The sequence below is a fragment of the Strigops habroptila genome, chromosome 1, assembly GCF_004027225.2.
Source record: "Strigops habroptila isolate Jane chromosome 1, bStrHab1.2.pri, whole genome shotgun sequence".
Taxonomy (NCBI): domain Eukaryota; kingdom Metazoa; phylum Chordata; class Aves; order Psittaciformes; family Psittacidae; genus Strigops; species Strigops habroptila.
Window position 1 is genome coordinate 106,484,190 of NC_044277.2, and position 23,310 is coordinate 106,507,499.

Genomic DNA, 23,310 nt, shown 5'->3' on the forward strand with positions numbered 1-23,310 from the left:
TGCTTTTTTAAAAGACAGAAGAGGTATTCATTATTTGAACAAAAAGCGCAGTATGAATTTTTGCGATCAAACAGGGAAGATAATATACCACATTTTCCATTACTATGGTGATACAAATGCATCTAGATGTCTCTGCTATTGTATTGCTCTGAGAACTGAGAAACAGTAACTTAAAACTACAAGGCAGCAGACGTACGCTGCCTTGTGACACACACTTGATAGCATTAGGTTTATTTTACCATATAGGCATTAGAAACAGTATCAGTTTATTTTACCTTGCTTTAAAGCACGTTAAGTATATCTGTAAGAAATTATCTTATACTAAACACTAGCTTTAAAAATGCATTGAAAATACAAGTACATGTTAATTTTAATGTAACATATTTTTAGTTTTATCTTTTTATTGGGGTAGAAGAGGCTTTGCTGGCTCCAAAGGCTTTGTGAGTGTGATGAGCTATTTCTAGGATATAAATAATAAGGTAGAAGGAAGTTCTAATGGTTTTACTATTTTTCTATCATTTTTATTAATGGTTCTGTACAGCTTTGAAGATCTATTGCACTCTGTAAGTGCTAAGTATTATTTAATAGTAACTGTTTAAAATGACTGAAATAGAAAGGGTTATGGTCTTGGGGGCTGATTAGGGAAATAACTGAATTTAAGCCCAGTCGTTTGCTGCCTCAACTCAGGCAGTACTATGTGTCTTTCTCGGGGTATGACTTTAGCATTGTTTATGTTTTAAAATACAGTTCTGGGTTGTAAAGGATTAATGGAAGGTGGGAGCAATGACCAATTAATTATTTTCTTGAGAGATTTTAGTTAAAATAATAAATGAGAAAATTAATTGTAGACCTGAAAATGTAAGTAAAGGCACAAGAGCTGCCTTACAGTCAGGGAGGTTTAGTTGGTTCATCTGTGAATTTGTTTACACAATTTGAACCTTATTCAACATGTTGTAACACTCATGTAACCTCTCCTATATACAGCTGATTTGTCTGCAGTGACTCGACTGGCTTAAATTTTGTCATTTTAAAATGTGGCACAAAGTCTTCTCTTTCTGAAGAGCTGGGGGTCATACCTGAACAATACCTTGTCTGACCATGTAGTGCTTAAATAATAGTGTGATAGTTACCATGTATAGTCCCAGTAAGCTATTACTTGCATTATTTTGAAAACAAGAAAAAAGCCCTCCTTCTCCAGAGAACTGTAATTTTTCCTCCTTTCTTATTATATGCTGTGTACAGCTGTCCTTTCAGCTGAGATCTTATTTCCATAGTATATTAAAGCTACTAATTGTCAGCCTATATTCTGAAAGTTGCCTGCCTTAAAGAACCATTCCTCGTGCCCCACATCACAGGTGTTTAATGAATGCATTCAGGATATCTAAGTATATGAACATAATATTTTTCACTTTAGATGACCGAGTTGTGGTCTGTGTCACGGAGTAAAGGCTTTTGTAGCTAGTCCGTGTTGCCATCAATTACAGTTGAACTGTGCTGTAATCACAACTAGCTAATACTATTTGAAAGAGAAACAGTAGACTCCAGACTGTGTGCTTTGTGTGTGAAGTCAAAACCTATTAACCACAGTAGGTCTTCTGTTATTTTGCTTGTTTTTAATATACTGGTGTGTTCTCCAGGCATTCATACACAGAGGGGGAGGGAGGTGCGTGAAGTTCCTTTTACTGACTACTACTTCTTCCGTAGTGAAGTAGTTGCTCTTGGCCTTTTAACCACAAAAACTTTTTAAGCATTTAAAAAAAAAAACCAACCCTAAAAAAAGAAAAAGGCTAGCAAATATCTTGAGATAATTGGGAAAACACTGGGGTGAAGAGTAGCAAAAGTGATTTGTTCCCATAAGCTAGATTTGTTTGCCTTTTTTTTTTTTTTTTAATTCCTTCAGAAGCTCTTAGGTTACTTTAATGGTTATCTAGAGATGTCATAATTCTGCCTAAAGAGCATCCCTAACCTGTACAAGTTTGAAACAGTGCTGGGAAATCCAGGTTGGCCCTTTCAGCAAGCTTAACCTTTTAGCTACTGGGAATGCGTCACTCTACAAGCATTATAAGTGCTTGTGGCTTGTGTGAATGCTCTTGATGTAGACATCCCTGTCTGTGCTTCAGACTAGTCTCTTGCTCCAAGCTTGCATCTCCAAATTGCGTTTCCATGGAAGTGAAATGCTACTACTCCCTGCTTTTTGAGGAGGCAGGGGTATAATAAGCTCTATTAAGGTGTTTGTCATGTGTGTTGTCCTGTGGGCCCCCTCCCCCCAATGTTAGAAATTAGAAGTCTAATGTCATGTTTGACCACCAATTGCTCCTTTCATGACTTCCTATCTGCATTTTTTGCTTTATGTAAATTGCAGTTTATGGGACTACAGGATGAGAGACAGTGAAGTCAAGAGGCTCGTTAGATAGGAAAGTTGGGAACGTGAACTCTGAGAATTCATCACATAGGATGGCATTGGTCCCATCACTGATGGCCACAGGAGTTAAAGGAAAGGCTCATCAAAGTGTGAGAGTACTTGAAATTTGAGGTTAGTTTTAAAATATATATTGGTTAGGCTTGCTGGCTTTCATCTCTTGAAGCAGTGTATGAATAGGAACTTTAGACTTGGTCAAACAGAAAGAAGTCACCTCCCTCCAAGAACAAGCCAGTTTCTTCCCTTAGTGTTGTTACTCATTGGCTGCTGGAGGAAAAAGAGGACCGCTTCTGTGGGGAGAATGTGACCTTGTATTATATTAAAGTACATACATAAGTATATTCTAATGGTTCAGCTTTGTATGACAGCTAATTAATCTGATAGCTGGTTACCTTTGTAAGAGGTGCTCACCATTCCCTTGCCTTTCACCATTTCTGGGCTCCTGCCTCCTTTATGTTGATGTTGCAGGAGGCTGGTTCAGAGAGTTCAATGGACAGAAAATTAAGTTTAAAATCAGGTAATTTAACAGCTCCCCAAGACAGATCATAAGAGAAAAGAGAGGAGTGACTCTTCCTTTCAGTCATTAGATCAGCGGAGTAAGAAAAATACTCATTAGGGTTCACTTCCTTGGACAACTGGCTGCTCTAAGGTTTGTGAAACAAATGGCATTGCTGTTCCTACCGAGTTACAGCTGTAGCTGTGAGCTGGATCAGATTCTGACTTGAAAGAAACCTCAACTTCAAACATGCTGTGTCCACCAACACTCGCCCCACCCTGCCCAAACCCAAAACCCCGACAAAGCATGACCCAAATAATCTGAAAATTTTGAACCTTATTCAGCATGATGTAATGCTCATGTAACCGATACTATAGAACTACTCCACTTGCAAACAAACCTAGTTGAATCAGCAAGCTGATGTGTTTCATCACCCTGGCAGGAATGGGTGGAATCGCATCTTCTGGCAGCAACAAGTAGTTTGATTAGTTTATGCTGACTGAGAAACAGGGAAGTTGGATGGAAACTGAAAAATAAAGTTTTGATTTGTTTAGTCATGTTCAATTGTACACAGCATTTCTCAGCATCTCTGCACAGGGCTGGAGCTGTAATGGTGTCTTTTACTGCTTTGAAACAAACCCGAACTTTATCATGACTTTATTTAGCAGAGTTTTAGTGCATTTTTTATCAAACTTTATTAGGATAGCTTGACTTGGAAACTAATTAAAGCACTACTGTTCGTCTTGTTTCCAAAAAGTACTTTCATAATATTGCAATCACTTAGCTAAGTGAAGGAGTAATTAAAGTTATTCTCAAGTTGCACAATTTAGTTTATTTAAAAATGCTTTATATAGTTTTTAGATGAAGTTATAAATGTTCACTGTGGAACTACCTGAAGATTAATAGTGTTGCATTTGAAATGCATTATTTTTTTATTGATTCTTAATGTAGTAAATTACTGAAGTTATTTGGCAGCAAACAGAAGTAGCCAGTGATGTTGTTCACATTTATTTTCCTGATAGCGCCACAATTTGCATTAATTGCATTGCAGCTGCACTCACTTATATTAAAAAGCTTCTACTATAATTAATCCTTTTTATTTCAAATCATTTTGGCACAATTTCTAGCAATAAACACTCATAAAAGACAGACACTTGAAAAATAACATACAAGTTTCTTCAATATACCTATTGCTGTTTTTTCCTGACAAGGAATTATTGATAGGCTTCTAGGATCAAGTGTTGCAAGTGGCTAAGACTTAAGATCAGTTTGAAAAATGCTAAGTGGATTATTTTACATAAAAAATAGACAGGTTTTGAATTTGTGTAATTAACCTGTGTTTAGAAAATACCTTGATTTATGTCTACTTTTGTATTTCAGTTGCATACATTATGGAAATTTAATTTATAATCCATTTAGCTGATGTGATCATAGTTTTTAGTGCTATCATTTATTAGTCCTTGTATATTAAATGCTCTAAAGGCTTAAACCTGCCTTGTGTAAAAAATTACACCTCTGCATTTACATTTTATGAGTCATAGATGGAATTCCATTTTAAATTCGGGTAGCTTTGATATATTTAAGGAATTACAATGGCTTTATTGTTACTAATGCAGGAACAGCAAACACTGACCTTATACATTGCAAATTAATGATTTATCCCTTTAGTTTGCTTTTAAAGTCAAGTATACAAATGAGGATTTCGACTTCTACACCTTGAATAAATCATACAGCTCTAAATATAATGCACCCTTTGGCTTTGAACTCGTTATTCTCAGTTCTTTCTGCAAGGTCTAACTCACCTCACAGAAATGTTCTTTCAAAAGTTTAAGGAATTGTGTATATTTTTCTTAACGTCTTTGTTGGATTATCATTGAATGATTACAGCTACATTTATTCTTCTTTTTTTCCCTTTTTTGCCTCATTGTGTTTCCTTTCCTAAGTATGCAGCAGATTATGGGGGAATTAAGTAATGCCAAAGCACTGCTCTTGAAGAGTAAAAAGAGAACAAACAATAATGCTATGTTGATGATGTCTTTTCTGATCAGCCTGGCAGTGATATTAATGATAGCGTAAAGATTTGGTTGGCATCATTAGAAATGCTGATGTGGCAAACGGACTGGACAACGGGAAAGGCTGTGCACAGGCAGCATGTTTCAGGAATGTTTTCTTAAAGGCAACAGTCTCTTGTTTTTCCTGTATTCATGTAGGTTTTCTCTAAATTATGTCATGCTTTCTCTTTCGAGCTCTGAAGTTTCCATCTCTCCTTCCTTTGAGAGCTACCATAAGTGCTTTACCATAAGTACTGGTTGGAAGGAAATAAGAAGTTTTTGTATGAAAAATATGCAAAGTTGCTTTGCATTATATGGAAATGTGGTCATATAGATAACTGAGAGTGGTATTGCTGGAGTTTCATGCATTTTTGAAAATTCTTGGGGAAACTCTCAGTTTACAGTAAAAATATGTTTTTCATGAGTGCTGCATATTTGGGTCAGGCTCATTTTTGGTTCAGTAATCTTCTGAAGGGGATAGTGCCAGGTGTAGGAAGGATTGGACATATGGTACGGTCATAACTGGTAAGCTCTTGGCTTAGAAAATTAGTATGGTTTGATGCCATTAAGTAGTAGAATTCACCAGAAATATGCAGCGATGAATCTGTACAATGTACAAGAGAAATAATGTATTTGGATTAGTTGAGAATATAATGGTTTTACATAGTTAATTTTAAGGGGCAGACAATTTTACATGTATCATGAATGGAAAAATATTGCTTGTGATGATGCTAATGCAGGTAGAAATGCTAAATACTTGTGGCAGACATTCTTGCTGCATTTGCATTGTCCTTTAATAAACTTCGGTTTTCTGGTCAATCTATGCAATTGATGACACTTCCTGTTTGCTCTTATGCTTAGGACAAGAAGATTAATGACAGATAAGCAGTGACCTTACCTTTTAAATCACCACATAATTAATTTGTAAAATTTGGGAGCTTGGTATTTCACAAGAATATTCAAATTTCAAACTTCAGATAATATTGTTAAATTTTTGCAATACATGGGCTAATGCCATACCAGAAGATCCTATTCAGGAGTTACCAGAAGGTTGAGAAATAGGCAACAGCCTTCAGAATTCCTACATCGACAACAATAAAATCTAATGTGCTTTTAATTGCTTTGTTTTTCAGGCTCTTTATGAAAATATGCTGGTGGAGCTGCCGTTTGCTAGTTTTTTCCTCTCTAAACTACTGGGGACAAGTGCTGATGTTGACATTCATCATTTAGCTTCATTAGATCCAGAAATGTACAAAAATTTGCTTTTTCTGAAGAGCTATGAAGGGGATGTGGAAGAACTTGGACTAAACTTCACTGTGGTAAATAATGACCTTGGGGAAGCACAGGTAAGAATGGCTTTAGCTCCTTTTTTTTTTCTTTTTTTCCTGTTATGTATGACCGATGAATTGTTACTACCCCCACTAAGTCATTCTTTAACTTAAAAGTGATAGGAAACAACTGCTGAAGGTGCTGTGTGTTGTGTGGTATCATAGGGATTCTGGCTCAATATTTCAAGTATTGAAAGTATGTATAAGTAGACAATAACTAATCGTGTACTTGAAAAAGCAACTTTTGATGATGACTTAAAAGTCTGGTTGGTTAAATAGTAAACTATAGTGATTATTTTCTAACAATCATACATGAAAACTTCTTTTGCCTGAGATAATTTCTTGAACAAAATCTTTTATGTTGTTTCTTTGATTGCACTTCAAATAATTGGAAAAGTTAGGTGATATGTAAGTGATAGAAGTACTGCCCTGCTTTGGAATCAGTTAGAAATCATAATGGATTAAAATAATAATGACCCAATGACTCTTTATGGTGCACTTAAAGTAATAGTTTTGTTGATCGCAGCCAATACAAATTCAGTTTAGTCTCTTAACTAAAAATGAAAAGTAGCTAATACTTTCTGGGGAGGTTTTAGTTTCCATACTTTATACACCTACACTGTATGTCCTGAAAAATTAGCCACGCTAGTCAGAAACTATCTCAACAAGTAAGGTAGAAGGACATAGAAAAGAGAAATCAATCAGAAATAATGTAGAGATCCAGGTTAGAGATATTGCCAGCTCTACCTACTGCAACAAAAACATTGTAGAAAGGTGCATTCTTGCCAAGAAGCCTGATTTGTTCGTTAAAATTCTCCGAGGTCTATGGCTGGTATTACCAAGACTTCTGGATTTTAATTGTTCGGCATAAGTTTAAAAGGAAGATTAAATATAATTATCAGTAATTAAATGAAATGTAAGTTAGATATTCTGATGCTGTTTTGCTGTGTTTATACTTTGAGAGAGTGCACAATACCCGTGAAGTATTAACCATCTTTTAATGAGACTGCATGTTAGTGTAGTTCAACAGAACTAATTGATTGTCATTGTCTTCTGTGTTTTGATGCAACAAGTTACTTTTTATACTTCCATTTCATTACCTTAATAAACTTCATATGGATAATACATTTTGTCTGGTATTTGGCTCATGTAACCATTGCATACTAACTAATTGTGTCAAGGTAAGGCTAATTCACTTTGGGAAAAGAGCTTAATTTGCACTCCTTATGTTGAATGTACATTTTTTTAGTTTTCATGTACATTTGTTTAGTTTTCAGCTAAACAACCACTTTAGTGTCTAATAAATTGTGCCCAATAAATGCATCATAAATCTATCATTGTAAATAGCTATCCTCATGACAGTGTCCATCCAGCAATTGTGACACAAAAGCATTATCTGCTATGAAAGACACATTCAAAAGGGGCTCTATTGCCTCTGTCAGTAGTAGAAAGTAGAAATTCTATTATCAGCGTATTGATTCCAATCCTGTAATGTGCTTTTAGATCCCATTAAACTATTGTCAAAGTGCATTCAGCAGAAGTTGAAAAAGGTACTTAATAATTTGCACATTAGACCTGCTAATTAGGGGAGCTCTGCCATCAACCTTATCTTCCAGCATCAAATAGCTTTAGCTTTTGATAAAGAACTATCTAATGCAGTGATACCAGCCTAGATTTCAACTGTTGGATCTGCTGCAGAAAATGGTGGCCAGTAAAACAGCCTCAAAAGAATGTCAGTCCATAGGTACAGGTGCCTTCAAGTAGCTGCGTATATTGATTTTAGTTTTCCTTTTATCTTGTAGATGTGAGAAAATGATTCTAAAATGCTTGTAAGTGTAAGGTTAGTGAACTGGAGACAACACCTCCTCTTTTCAGACGTCAACAGTGAGGAAGGTGTTTTGTGGCTGTCCAAGGGAAGAGAGGAAGATTCAAATATTTATTCTTCTTCCTTCAAAAATGGCAGATTCTGTCCTACAGCAAGTCGCCTCAAACAGTGATTCTTGAGATTACATGGATTGGAACAGTTGATATGATCAGAATACTCCATAAATTGTAAAAGCACAAATCCACAGAAAAGCCCTGCAATACCCATGGCAGCAGTTTCTACGAAATCCATACAGAAGGGAAAGTTTGGTGTCAGGACACCTTCTTTGGCTTTTTAAACAGATGTGAATGCCATTGTCGTTACTGAAAATATGTTGACACATTAAAGGAGAGTTCTTTGCCTTTAAATTTCCATGAGAGAAAATTTTGAAGCCTTAAAAATAATTTTGAAAGTTTCTGTCTTGGCAACATCTTTACAAGGATACAGTGGTTTAGATGAATGATTTTTGGAGGTTTCTCAGAAGCAAAATATTGAAGTTGAGGCTGATCCTTCTCAGGCAGATTTATAACACTTAAGGCAAATGCGTTTTTAGGCGTTCAGATGCAGTATCCTACCTGGAACTCCTGCCTGAACATCTGGAAGACAGATGAGAGGGAAAGAAAGAAAACCTTTATCAACTTATTTTCAGAATAGTGAAAAACTGTAGGGGTGATGTGAACAAAAGTGATCACAGTCCAAGAGAAAAGATAAAATATTTTCATCTCTTCTAAAACCAAGTTTGTAAGAGTTCTTGACTATCTTTAAGAGTGCTTTTTGAAATTGCACTGGGAAGTCTATGATTGTATGAAGAGATATGTCTTCACACACAAAAAAAGAATGCCTAGATGACAGGAACCTTATTCTTTCCTAAAATATTTCCCACTTTACCCTCTAAATATTCCTTTTCTACATTAGTTTGGGAAGCAGCTGCCACTGCCAGATCTGTGTGACCAGCAGCTGACGTTAAGTTTGTCTGTCAACAGAGACTTGCCGTTTTCTGCCCATAATCATATTACAAATTGATTTGTGTGACAGATTATTACCAATAAGCCAGAAGATAGCACCCCTGAATTCTGCTTGACAAATATGTTATTGACTGTCTTCCTGATTTTTGTTGTGTATTTATTTCATTATTATGCTAATGTTCAAATAGTAAATACAGTAACTCAAAGTTATAGTCCGAACTGTTCATTTGAACTGCAGCCATTCATAAAATAGAGATTTACTTCTTTTTTTTTACAAACTGTGATCATTTTCTTAAGAATAGAAATGTATTTTATTTTATTTTATTTTTTATTTACCTGCAGAAACATAGAATTTATAGCCAATAAAACCCTAAGTGCATGCAACCATGGTTCCGAGTGTATCTAACCTTCAGTCAGAGGCCTACCTCGATACTTCTGTCCACAATACTAAAAACTGCAAAGCACCTTTTCTTGCAGATATTTAAAAATAGGACTTTTTTGTCCCATTTTTATATTTCCCCTTGCCTGAATGATCTGAATGCTCATCTAAATAATATGTATGATTTCATTGCCTTTAAAATACGTGATTTCAATAATGAACCAAGTTTAAACAAACAAACAAAAAATCATTTCAACTTTGATCTACAAAATAATAGAAAATAAGGTGATGACACGAGTCTGAACGTTTTGGGTAGTTTTCTAGTCTCGCCAGTGTAACCTGTGTTATTATCTTGCACCATCTACTGGCGAAATGCGATGAATAAAAATGCAAGTTGATAAATCTTTAAAGATGTAATAAATTACTGTGTGTCCTTTTTGAAAAGGAACTCTTCAACAATCATTCCTGACAGAATAAGGGGGAATTCTACAGTAGTTCCTTTAAGATGCCATGAAAACACTGAATGAGTAAAAAGTGAACTGCATGAACATTTACTGCTACCAATTGTTACTGCTTTCTTTCTTCTCTTTTACATCCTTCTTAGCCTTTATGGCATAATATATTTATTTTTCCTGTTACATTAGTCCTTTTGTTTCAGACTGTGATGATACTTTGACATAGCAGTGGTAGGAGTAATCTCACATTGACAAAATCTGAAAGGGACAGTTAGATTACCAGAAAACCCCCGGATGAGGGTTTAAGCATAAGTCATTACTACCTGCATGTAGACATGGTGGAGTATTGGGGAATTTTTTTACTGTAGGTGGAACAAAAGCAAGCAGCTTGCAGCTGAAGGATTAAAGCGGAAAGTAAGATATATTTTAACACCTATTGTAATTCAGGTTGTTCTAGCTTATCAAGGAAAGTGGTAAATACTCCATCATATGGAGTCTTTACACCAGGATTGCCTATCTCTAAAAAATGTGCTCTACCTCATTTATGGATTTATCGAGTTAAATACAGTAATCTCTAGACAGAATTGTCTGGCCTGTGTTATCTGGGAGGTCAGATTCACAGATCTTAATGTTCTCCTTTGGCCCTAAAAAGCTATGAATCAAGTAAAAATCTGAATGCTCAAAAGCACTGTGATTTTTTTTTTTTTTTTTTTTTTTTTAATCTTACCATTTTGCATTTTGCTTAGTACTAGAACAGCTCACATAATCAGGTAACATATTAGGAGAGCAGCTATTCACGTTTTAGTCTCTGTGCTCTAAAGATGTGATCGTTACCACAGACTGAAGTCACAGTAGTTTTAAAAAAAAATAAAAATTGCTGACTCCAGAGTGTAAAAAACAAATTCTTTTTGGAAGGGTTCAGAAGATGACAGTATCTCAGCTTTTCACGTTTTTAATCCTCCTCTTAGTACTCTAGTAATCCCTTCCATTTGGGCTGCTACTCAACAGAATTAACCACATGTAGTAAAGAGTAGAATTTGTAGAAGTCTCTAGTGTTTTAACAACAAACACCTTTGATCCTGGTTTATATCTTAATGCAATTACAGTATCTTTAGTTTGGTTTTTTTTTCATTAAGAATTCTTGCATGCTGCGGTGTTTTGATGTACTTGAAGAACAAGTTAAGCTAAGTAGAAAAACAAGGTTCAGGCTTGATTTTTTGTTTGTTTGCTTTCTTACTTCTGTCGAAGGTACTGAGCAAATGCAGCCTAGATTTTCAACAGCAGGAATTGCAAATGCTTATAATTCTGTAAATTAGGCTTGTATCAGAATCTTAATTTTGACTCAGCAGACATTGCTTTTACTGTAATGTGATCCTTCAGAATTCATGATCACCAAACAGTCAAGCCTAGTCTGTCAAGCACAGCTTTCTCAATCCAGCTGGAAAGACAGTGCTCTGTGTGAGCTCTGTGCTGATACAGGCTACCCTCTCTCTTCCAGGGCACTTAATAACGTCAGTGAAGCTAGCAGTAAGCTTGGCAAGGGGAAGATTTTCACCGCAGTTTCTATCTGAGTTGCAGTGGGGAATTTAGTATTACACACTGTCTCCTCTAAAAGAGCTCTGACTTTGCTGAATCTGCTTACTGGTAATAAACCACAGGGCCATGTGGTCAACTGCACTCGCAGCTGGAGGTTTAGATCTAGAAACTGGATGCCATAGAATGTGGTCTAATGCGTAAACAGAAAATCCTGTACCTTTATAACTTGTCATAATGTTATATCTTATTTTGAGGTGAATATCCTTGAGTATATTCTAGTGAACTTCAAATATATACATCACTTACTGGAATGTTTTGCAATTCAACTTTATGGTTACAGCACACAGAATTAAAGTTTACCAAGATGATGAAAATTGTTATGTTTATAGGTGGTTGAGCTGAAGCCAGGTGGAAAAGATATTCCTGTTACCAGTGCCAACCGAATTGCGTACATCCATCTGGTGGCAGACTACAGGCTAAACAAACAAATTCGACAGCATTGCCTTGCTTTCCGTCAGGGACTCGCCAATGTTGTGAATCTTGAATGGCTTCGAATGTTTGATCAACAGGAAATACAGGTACTTAGCTTAAAACAGCAGAAAACAATTGATTTAAACAGAAATAAATGCTAATTTTTGCCTGTAATGTAACTAATTTCCTTCACAATTAGGTTCTGACTTCCGGTGCCCAGGTTCCTATTAGTTTGGATGACCTTAAATCTTTCACAAACTATTCAGGTAAGCATACTTTACTTAAATAAAAAAATGTATTACAATGACTCAGGAGTAAATAAACTTGCTTTTTATCACAACTTTTAAAAAAAAGTTGCAAGGTCATTCTTGTTAACTCGGGCCAAACTCTCTAGACAGGCCTGAATCTCAGAAGATTGAGTAAAATTATGATTACAACCTAATTTTGTAAATGTTGAAAACTATAGGCATGCAGTGTATTTATTCAGACACTTAAACACAAGTCTATAGCTGTATAATTAGAGGATGTGTAATTCCTTTTCTGAATAGATGTTAGTCAATGGTTGTGTCTGGTTGCTGTGAAAATAAGTCTGCAAATGACTTTGGGATAGTTGTTTCTACAACTGCATTCAGACACTTATCATTTCTTATTCAGCCTGAAGAGAGAGCTTGTATTTTTCCCTTGTGAGAAATGCAAGGTATCTTACTTCATTTTCCCTTGCATTTATCATGAATGTAATCAAAAAGTAGCTAGTATATAATCAGTTCACATCCGGGCTTACCTCAAGGTAAGCTGATTCATTAAACAACATCCTGAGTCTTGCAGATTTTGCAGACTCTTGGAGTAAAAGGCAGTAATCCAAGGTTACTAGGTAAATGCTAAACTAAATAAAATTAATTTAAAATAAATGTATAGGATTCAGAGAAGACGACTGCAGTTAAGAAGCTGAGGGAGATAGTAGCTATAGGTAAGCAATGAATGAGAAACTCAAAATGCAGTGGTTAAAGAGATCTGTAGATACTGGAAGTCAGCAGTGTAAGCCTGCTGGTTATGGTATTTTCCCCAAGCTTTTCAAGATTGATGCCAGTTTTCTGAAGAATTTATTTCTTATATATAACTATTCTCCCTGTAAATAATTTAAATCTCCTTATAGGTGGCTACACAGCAGACCATCCTGTAATTAAAATATTCTGGAGAGTTGTAGAAAGTTTCACTGATGAGGAGAAACGCAAACTACTCAAGTTTGTAACAAGCTGCTCTCGACCACCTCTTCTGGGGTTTAAGGTATATGTCTTCCTGACTTCCTGGCAGGTTTCTGTAAATACTACAGGTTATGATACAAGCTTTTAATTTGAGAAGACTGTTCCTCTGTGGCTACAGAAACAGCTTCAGTGTTTGCATTTGCATGTACAATGAGTATATATTTAAAATATTTAATGAAATGTTGTTCTGTTGGTTTCTATTTTAACTGCAAAATTTGATAAGCCTACAAACACATTGGTTAGCGCAGTTACTCTTTGTCATGGATGATCCTGGCTGCCATTTCATGTCACTGTGCAGAAGCACATTGCTACCAGTTTCAAGGAACAGGTTGAGTTAAGAACAATGCCTTTTAAATCAGGCAAAAGAGATTTAGGATATAAAAGCAGCTATTAAATTTGAACCTCTTAACCATTTGAAGTGGGAGATATGTTATGGTTCCTTCTAATTACCATTTACCCTTTGTATCTAAATATTTGGCTGCTATCTTTAGATTGCTATTTACAGTGAAGCTTAAGTATGAAGAGAATTTTTGTCTACTGCTTCTAAAACTAAAGAGAGGCTGAGGCAAGTTGAAAACCTTTTGCAACTAAATTCTGGGGGTATTTTAGCCATGAGTTTCAGCTGGGCTGCAAAATTCTGGCTAAGAACCAGCTATGGATTTTATTTCCTCTGAAATGTGGGAACATTGAGTGCTTTTCTGTAAGAAAATAAAAGAATAAATTACTTCATAGCAACACTTGCACCTTCAGCACAATGGTCAACAGCATGCTTACTATTGTATTATTTAGTAAAATTAATACAAAGTGGGCTTATGTGGAACAAATACAGGCACTGCATCATCCAGTTCGTTACACGTAAGAATAAGATTTGCTGCTAAGCAAAATTTGAGTATATGTACTTAGTAAATGATCACATTTTAAGGTACTGTGGTACAATAATTAGCGGTGAATAGTAACCAATTTCCTGTATTAGGTAAAATAGGTAGATGAACCTGTAAAAATGAATGCAGGTATTGTGTAAGTCCTGAAGGTTTATTAGCTGTTTTGTAAAAGACGTGGTATTGAATGAATATTTTCTCATTGTAGAAATACTTCAGGGACAGTAACTAATATTTTATATAGGAACAAGGAATTCAGATATACATAATAGTCTGGAGGTGGAAACAACATACTTGGAATTTTGCACAGATTTGCTTGAATCATACTGTGAAAGTTCATTCTGGTGGGTTAGTTTGTTGTTTTATTGGGGGGGGGTATGTGTTTGGGTTTTTTATCAGCATTCAAAAAATACTTAAAAAGCAAATGCTAGAAGAATTTCTTCTCAGATCTAGGGTCTGGGCCCTTTCCTGTTGTGTTTCATGGGGGTGACACATGATAAAGATGTCAGAAGTAAAAAATTAAAACAACAATCCCCCCCTCTTCCATAGACACAACTTAGATGTTTGCATAATACCCCTGTTTTTTCTCTTACTGAATTAGATGAAATTCATTCTAGAATTTTCAAACTTTTGATGATTCTCTTTTTTCATGAATACAGTTTTCTTGTGGAAGACAAAAAGTGAAGATACTCCAGTATTGAAATCACAGTGGTCTCAGACACAAACCTCTGACACTTGAACGATTTAACATATATACAGTAGTTTGTGGATCATTTGCTAGGGGTGATGAAAGAATACTCCCAGTGGCTTAAATAGCTTATTTTTTTAGGCTGCAGGGCAATTTTGAAGTGGAAGAGTTGTTTCTAGTGCCACATGTTGCAGGGAAGCATGGGCCTTTTCGTTTGACTTCTGTCTGTCCCCTTACATTGCAACTTCACAGTCTCTTCCCCCTTCAATCCTTTTGTTTATTTTTCTGCTGCTTTGTTTAGGTATGCAGCACTGCCACTGAAGTGTATGATCATATAAAACTCCTGTTGGTACAGTTGTTCTGTAACCCTCCGTTCAGTCTCACCCTTTACATAATCCTTTCAGCTGCTGTAGCAAGTGCTGTGTGGTGCTGTTAGCATGTGGATAGGCAGATATCCTCCATCTTCAGTATCTATAATCTGTAGCTCAGCTACACTCCTTTTATAGGCCCCAAGGAGAGGAACTGGCACTTCCAGTCAGTAATTTTTCTGACTATTCCATGTGTCTACTTCAGGGTGAAATGAATGATGTCTTAGACTCCACAAAACATATGAACTAGATCCCCTTTAACAGTAAAGAGTGTCCAGGGTGACTAGATTTGGATATAGATACAACAGAGATGGCTATTTAATCACATGAATCTTATCTAGGGTATTCATTGATTGATTTCTGTGATTGATTATTTAAAAGCCTGCAAGCATTTGTCTTAAACTCTCCAAGTCCATGTGAATATCCCTGTACAGTACTCTAGCAACAAACAGGATTTTATGGGACAGTGGGAAGAACTATTAGAAAACTGTGGGATGAGAACAGGATAGAATAATGTGCATCAGTCACGTAATGAAGAGAGAAGTGGGAAACTATTGTGTGGAAACAAAATAAACAGAAATCTCCATTTGTTGTCATCCTTTTTAATTACAAGGGGAGAGGAAGAAATGCAGATGTAGCTACCCAGCTTTGAGGTAGCCAGCGTGACATTTGAAGAGATGGAGGAAGTGAATCAAAAGTCTAAAAATACTGAGGCTGACAGCAACACATTAGAGAGAAGCCAAGTGTGGAAAGCTGAAGTTTGTGTGTGTACTTGGGAGATAGGCCACAACCTGACTTTAACATACTTGGCTAGGAAAAAATGGAAGTAAAATAGTCATCAAATTTTCAGCATGATAGTAATAAGTTAAAAGATTAATGCACTGTACAATGGACTTACAAGCTCAGCTGCATGCAAGAGTCTTGGCAACAGCACAGTGATAAGGCATTATTGCTGCCTTGCTGGGCAGCACTGAGTGGGAGTTATGTCAGTACTTGCATGGTGTTTGCAGAAGTATCTTGTTCACGTGGATTTACCAGCAAACAAGGGATTTGCTGGGAAATGCTTATCAGAACAGGAAATGGGTAACTGGTATTGTCATCAGCAGTAATGTCTTGGTAGCCTGTGACAGTGTGTTGTTTAGAGCTTTGAAGGTGCAGAGTGCAAAGCTGCAGGAATGCTGAATATTACCAGCCAAGTAACTGCCTGAATATATTTATGTTGGTAGACATTAACACAAGCTATCTTCAGAATTTGTTTACAGTTTTAGTAAGTGTACTGTAATTTTCTGAGAGGAACACAATTTCTGGTTCTCCTCTGAAATCTTCTGTATGCTTTATAGTGTGGAACTGTCTCGTTTTCTTAAAGTTGGTGCATTAATTTAAGATGAGGAAATGTCTTGATGTTCATAGCTTATAAATAGCATGGTCTAGCTTTGCATTGTTCAAAAAATTTCAACTTTCACTGCTAGCTTCAGACTCAGAATAACGTTTACTAAAGCTAATTAAAGTTTAATAAGTTTAATAAATGTGATTGTTACAGACAAAAAAAAAAAATCATTAAAGCGTGGTTGAAAATTGTTAAGTTCCAATCAGGTCACATAATAAATTGATGATACTTTTCACTTCCAAACTATTGCAGTTTCCCGCTGTACAGTATTTAATTATGCAACAAATGGTACCCTTGGCACGACATTTCAATTTAGAACTTAATTTTTCCATTTTTAAAGCTAAAGTAGGGGAATTCAATTAGCATTTTGAAAGGAACACTAAAAATACAGCATTTTAACCATGAAATACTTTCAAGGCCTCCATTTGAACAATAATTTAGCTTAGAGTCGCATTGACCTTTTGCCTTTGGAGCTGCGATTTTTTTTTTTTTTTTTTTTTCCAGTTTCTAAAATCAGAACTGTTTTACCTCAGGCAAGCATTTGATAAAATTAATACTTTCTTGCCAGCAAAAGCACTGCTTTAGAGGTACCATATATATTTAGAGGTAACATAAAATACATTTTTCCTTATCGTCTTTTTCAGAAGAAAAAATGAGATGATTTTATTAAAACAATTAAATTTTGCATAGAAAATGTCTTAAAAGTCTGCTCCTCAGATCAATAGTTTTCACATTAGAAGAATAATTGAGGTTTAACAAGTTTGTATCATTACAGACTCGCTATGCATATCAATATGATCCCAATAACAGCTGAGTGACTTTATAATCTCTCTGCGAAGAAACACTGAGTATAATTACTTTAGATAAAGTTAGTTTTTATTTGGAGAATACGAAGTACCTATCGATTCAGAGTTCTAGACCATGGTAGTATAAATACTTGCTTAATCTTACACATAGAATCACAGAACAGTTAGGATTGGAAAGAACCTTAAGATCATCTAGTTCCAACCCCCATGCCATGGGCAGGGATGCCTCACACTAGACCATGTCATGCTGTTCATCTTGAAATTCATAAATTGTAGGCTTGCTGGAAGATGAGTTTAGACAAATCCCCTTAGGGCAAGAAATGCCTTTAGCATTGCATCAGACAATTGATTTTAACAAAGAAAATATCATTTTCTTTGGGGGGAGTGGGGAGTAGAAGGAAATGATGGCTTGATACTCAGCCACTTGAAAAATGTATTTTATACATTTTTTTTTTTATAGTCAGGATTAAGAGCTCTAGAAGGAAAACACTGAAAAGGGTACGTTTGATCAAAGTATGTTTATTTTTTGGGTTTTTTTTTTTTTAATGCCATAAAGAAGTTGAGGTAGTACTATAACTTTATCAAATTTGTTCTTAGATCTGTTCACTCATCCATCCTCTTTCTCCTCAGAGCATCGCTCTAACAAGACAAGTAAATGCTTGTGTAGAATTTGTGCATAAAAATGGAATACTATTTAGCAGGAGAGTGTTGCACCTGGCATAGCACACTGCTTCATTAGCTAGAGCAAAATTGCCTTTGTTGGGATTTTTGTGTGTACAGAAACAGCGTCTTCCCTGACGGAAAGAATAAAAAAACCCAAAGTAAAATTCTCAAAGATGATGTGTCATTATACAATGACAAATATTATGTGTCATTCGAACACGACAGAACATCTTTTTTCATTTACCTCTGTTACTGCCAGTGGCCCGTTCCGTGTGTTCAACATGTATTTCACTGTCAGAAAGCTTCAGGGTAGCAGGAACCCATCATTTTCCTGTTCCCGAAGAATCAACAGCATCCATGGGCATTTGGGAGGTTTTGTAAGGAGAATCTGCAGTTGTGAATCCCAGTTGTTTCTCCCAATTACAACAAAAAATTCCTTGCGTGTGGCTGTATTACTTTCCCATTTTGTGTTTCACTGTTTTTGTAGCATCATAAATTTGCAGAATAGAGTGTATGAACACCAACAAATGATTTTTTTTTTTTTCTGGGAACCAAATAAATTGCTTTGTCTTCTGCAAATTGGTGGATCTTGGTGGACACAAGCTAGAAGGAGACACTGCACAATTCAAGAGTGCTTTCAGAGCCACCAGGAATGAAAGAAAATGCCATTTGAGTATGTCATTGTGACAGGTTTTAATCTAATGATTTATTTCATAGAAATCTGTGCCAGCTGTTAGGACATAGGCTTTAGCTTGTATGTGAGTTTTGATACCTTTTTTTCTGTTGCATTTTTCAGGAGTTATATCCTGCATTTTGCATTCACAATGGAGGATCTGATTTAGACAGGCTACCTACTGCCAGTACCTGCATGAACTTGCTGAAGCTGCCTGAGTTTTATGATGAAAATCTTATGCGAAGCAAGCTTCTTTATGCCATTGAATGTGCTGCTGGATTTGAATTAAGCTGAGTCGAACTGATGCTTATTTGGATGATCTGCAGAGGAACTAACCAGTGCCTACTCTATAAGCAGCACCCATACCCCAGCAGTTTTAAGGGAGTTCTGTCTAGATTTCTGCAGCTCTTGTGTCTTATCAAATGCCCTCAAATAAGTTTCATTTTTAAACACAATTTCTTAGTTAGCTTTCATTAATTAATATTACATTGACACTGCTTTATGATTCAAAACAATGAATGCTGTGTGCAGTGTGGCTGTTTTCTGTGTTACGCGACGAAAGAGCACATTTAAAGAACCGTGACATCTCGGTGAAATTAACCAAAGATGAAGCTTTGGCTTTGTGCTGTTCAAACAAATAATTTCACAAACTGGCAATAAAGTTGTGTACCATGCAGCACATTGGGATGAGACAGGGCTAACATCCTGTAATTAATCTTTTAGATGGAAGTGAAGCAGATGTTTGCAGATATCCCATAACTGAGAGGATGGAAATGCTCATTACCGATAACCTAACATCTTTACTTACGTTGTAGAATTGTTTACAAATCATAGTTGTTGCAGAACTGATGTTTTATACTACCTGTTGTGGTTTAAGTCCAGCTGGTAATTCAGCATTACGCAGCCATTTGCTCACCCCCCTCCTCCTTTTCCGCTCTCTGGGCAGGATGGGGAGGAGAATCAAAAGAATGTAAACCCCACGGGTTGAGATAAGAACAGTCCAGTAACTAAAGTATAATATAAAACTACTACTGCTACTAATAATGCTAAGGGAAATTACAAAGGGAGAGAATATAAAACTAAAAGGGGAAAGGAAAAAAACCAATAAACACAAGTGATGCACTATACGACTGCTCACCACCCGCCGACTGATAGCCAGCCCGACCCAAGCAGCGATCTGGGCCTTCCGGGTGACTCCCCTGCCTGTTTGTATACTGGGCATGACGTGCTGTGGTATGGAATACCCCTTTGGCCAGTTTGGGTCAGGTGTCCTGTCTCTGCTTCCTCCCAGCTTCTGGTGCCCCTCCTCACTGGCAGAGCATAAGACTGAAAAGTCCTTGATCAGGGTAAGTGCTGCTGAGCATCAACTAAAACATCACTGTGTGATCAGCACTGTTCTCAGACTAAAGCCAAAACACAGCACTGCACCAGCTACTAGGAAGGAGAAAAATAACTGTTACAGCTGAACGCAGGACACAACCTTCCCTCAAGATGGTAGGCACTGAGATAGAACGTTCATAGTACTCCATTTGTGCTTTCTGAAATATCTTGGAGAAATCTGATTCGCATTATTTTAAGTTCAACCTTTGGCTGCATCATTATCACTTGAACACTGTTGTGAGTGGATGTAACTATCCATGTTTTCTTTGTCCTGTTTCTGTCTTTTGTGCCTGTACAGACTTTTTGTTTTCTTTTTAACTGTATCAGACTCCTATTGCATACACAGTATATACAGAAGTCATCACTTTGGAAAAATACACATGTAACAACTATTAAAATTATTTGAACCAAAGTTATCAGGCTTTATCTTTTATATTTGAAGCCTGTGGTATTCACATTCCTTTCCCCTGTCATTTCTTTCCATCTTGAAATGTTGTATCTGTGCCGTAGACACTAGTCAAACTCCTTATTTTTTTGGTGATTAAACAGCCTTTCTATCCGTCTGTCTGCGGTTTTTCTGCTAAGAAAAGTAGGTGGGTATATGCTGCTTAATATAATTTGATATCTGGGAAAAAAGATGCTTTCACATGGAAGGAACTGATCCTCTAGTAGTAGGCACATTGTTGGGTGTTCATATGCAAACTGCAGTCCATTTAGAGAAAGGAATTATAGTTCAAACTGTAAGATCCATAAGTGCATCCCTCTGAACTTTAATTTTATATTTTAAATCATCAAAAATTACAATCAAATTTGTATTCATCTCTTATGCAAAAAAATATTTTGCTGTTACTGGAAACTCTGTTGGATTTCATATTTAATAAGCAGTAACCAGCAATATCCTTTTAAATGTGGGAAAACTGAGTGATTTTAAGATGTTTACTAGTAACCATATAAAAATGTATAATTTCTTAATTTGGGTAATGATGTGTTAAAATACTATTTGTAGTCTTGATGTACAGAAATAAAACAATTGGTTTTCTTTTTGGTTTTGCTTTAGGCTTTTTATTTATGTTAAATGTTACATACCCAAGTTATTCTTTATCCCAAAATTCTTTTCTTGTATATTTTTCTACACAAACTATGGAACTCGTAAAGAAGTTGAAAAAGAGATCAGTAATAGTGGAACTGCCTCCTCGTAATTGTAAAACCTGAACACTTCTTTAGATAGCATTATTTATTTTAGAACCTAATGCATTAAATATTTTGAAATTATTTTTCAATTCCATTATTTTGCTACGTTGGGTAGTGGTGTATCTGTATTTTGTAAAACTAAAATGAAATTTTCTATTAAATAGTTGAATTTTGAAGATCGTGTTGAAGTCATGCCAAGTGCTCATGACTGGTAATGTACGCTTCCTGCTTCTGTGAAAGGAGACAGTGTGATAGTGTGCACTATTCCTGTCTGGTACCGCGAGTGCAAGCTCAACAGCGAGGGTAGGCTGGGGGGAAGGGTGAGTTGCAGAGAGATGCAGTCACGTAATTGCAAGAACCTGCAGAAGACTTCAGTGGAGAATTTGATGGAAATACTCTTGACTTTTTGTTTCTTCAGTCTGTAGTACTTGGTGATACCGGTTTGCAGATTCTGTACATAAAGTATGATACCCTGACATGCTCAAGTCAGTGGGACTGTCGCCTGGATTTTGTTCTGCAGCTTACACCACTGTGAGTACCCAGGCTGCAATAAGAAGAGGGTAGGGCTTTCCTTTGGCAACAAGTGCTTTCAATTCTGTCAACTCTTTTCCTGTAGTCAGGATGAAGCATGAGTCCCTGCTTTTCAATGACCTATTGCTGGATATTTTAAGGAATGGGAGATAAAGGTATAAGAAATAATATAGGTATAGTTATGGCCTGAGGAGCTAGGTAGTCTAAATGATCTCTTGTAGCAAGAATTATTTATATATGAAAATGGATTTTCTCTTTTCTAAAAGAAGAGCAAACTCTCTCCCAGTTGTGATGCTCTCAGAGTTCAGGTAGGCAGAAGCAGGAAGCACTTTGCATGCAAGTAACCTGAAATATTGTAGATTTTGATTATCAGAATTACAGCAGTAATAATAACGGGTTGTTTTCTGCACAAGACAACCCTTTTTGAAAGTCAATCTCTGTACTTCAGTGTTTTGTCCTAGTTCAGTACTTGCCTTTTGAAAAATGACAGCATTTTCTGTTTGTTTTTTGTTTTCAAATAATTCTTGGTTTATAATTCTGTAACCTGTTCTAAAAGACATTTTTGTCAACAGTTACCATTATAATGAAAGAGGTCACAAATTCTTCATCTCTCTAAAGTTAAAAGGCATAAAAGCAGAATAAAACCAAATAAAATTAGCACTTGGTCTGTTTATCTTGGTGGGCATTTTTCCAGATGTGGGTTTAGTCCTAGTAGCTGGGTTAAAAAACCCAACCAAACAGCACAAACCCCCCACAAAAAACCACAGCAAACCAAAACAGAAATGTCTGGCCTTGTTCCTTAATCTCAGTTGTCTTCCATCATGGTGCTGAAAGCCAGACTTGTATAAACTTCACAAAAGTCACTTGTGATTTCTAGGCAGAACTCATGTCTACAGCAGAGGAAAGATTTGGCTCCAGTTTCATGCATAAACACTGAGCAGACAGAAGCTGGATTTGAACAACAAGGATGTATCTTCAGTTACTTTTGTGCGGGGTGCTCCATAACTAAACCCCAATGAGCTTCCTGATGCTATTAGTAGCAGTGCAGACTGTCTTTTTGGCATCGCTTGTGAAATCTAGCACAAACATCCTAATCTGATCTATCAAGGGCTTTGGAATTCAAAGAGAACGCTTCAGGGAGTGAGCTCATGCTAAATTTCAGTTTAACCCAAAACCTATTTGTAAAATGCCAGCGAGACAGCACACACTTTTCACCACTGAAAATAATACAGCACAGAAACAAGGAAAAAACGAGAGTTGTTTTTCTTGGAATGTTTTGTTGGACCTGTAATTTTTTTGTATTTATAATTATATGCAAAAACTTTAAAACGTTTGCTCATATACATGAATCTGTGTTAATAATGGTTTGTGATGTAAATGCTTGTTACTATTTTTTTTCATGATGCTTTGCCTGTCAGTGAAGGAGAGAAGAAATGAACATGGTCTGTAAAACTGATCAGGATATCTATATTTTTATTGACTTCTGCTTTTGTGAATAAAATAATTTGAGTTTTCTTGA

The 23,310-nt window shown here is 36.2% G+C and overlaps 1 protein-coding gene across 2 annotated transcripts in view; it reads left to right on the forward strand.

Annotated features, from left to right (window-relative positions):
- The window catches only part of UBE3C (ubiquitin protein ligase E3C), a 78,081-nt gene extending 54,771 nt beyond the window's left edge, over positions 1–23,310 (forward strand). The window contains exons 19-23 of one of the 2 annotated variants that reach the window (XM_030500380.1): positions 6,100–6,312; positions 11,883–12,071; positions 12,164–12,230; positions 13,118–13,248; positions 18,813–23,310. In XM_030500380.1, coding sequence (XP_030356240.1) covers positions 6,100–6,312; positions 11,883–12,071; positions 12,164–12,230; positions 13,118–13,248; positions 18,813–18,983 — 771 coding nt within the window. In that variant the 3' untranslated portion in view covers positions 18,984–23,310. The remainder of the gene's footprint in view (positions 1–6,099; positions 6,313–11,882; positions 12,072–12,163; positions 12,231–13,117; positions 13,249–18,812) is intronic. The other variant, XM_030500390.1, reaches the window with a different exon arrangement.